At 57.9% G+C, this 335-nt stretch overlaps 1 protein-coding gene across 1 annotated transcript in view; it reads right to left on the bottom strand.

Annotated features, from left to right (window-relative positions):
* Window positions 1–23: 23 nt before the first annotated feature.
* Window positions 24–335, bottom strand: part of LOC104464187 (lipase member H-like) — a 13,107-nt gene continuing 12,795 nt past the window's right edge. Inside the window, exon 10 of the mRNA XM_010076829.1 lies at window positions 24–96. Within this exon, the coding sequence (XP_010075131.1) occupies window positions 24–96 (73 nt within the window). The remainder of the gene's footprint in view (window positions 97–335) is intronic.

Genomic DNA, 335 nt, shown 5'->3' with positions numbered 1-335 from the left:
GACAGGACTTGCACCAGTGCGGCTCAGCAGGGGATGGGCCTGAAGCTTGTCTGGGTGTTCTCCGTCAGGACCAGGTCATATCTGCACAGCTGTGGTCTGCAGAAAAACAGCCAACATGGGCCGAAAGTGAGGAACCCGCCGTGTGCCATCCCCAGCCCAGCGCCCGGCGTTCAATCCTGTTCTCAGGACAGCTTCAGGTGGGCCTTGGGCCTCACCGAGGGACACCTCCAGCGTGTTTTTATTCTGTTCTATGTTATCTTTTGCTTTGCCTTGTGGAAAAAAGAGCACACACACCAGCCAGCAAGCTGAGGCATTGGCTGGGGGGGTCAGGGCGC

Source organism: Pterocles gutturalis, unplaced genomic scaffold (genome assembly GCF_000699245.1).
Source record: "Pterocles gutturalis isolate BGI_N339 unplaced genomic scaffold, ASM69924v1 scaffold49921, whole genome shotgun sequence".
NCBI classification, from domain to species: Eukaryota; Metazoa; Chordata; class Aves; order Pterocliformes; family Pteroclidae; genus Pterocles; species Pterocles gutturalis.
Note: the sequence above shows the minus strand (reverse complement) of the source record. Positions and strands in the feature narration are given on the sequence as shown.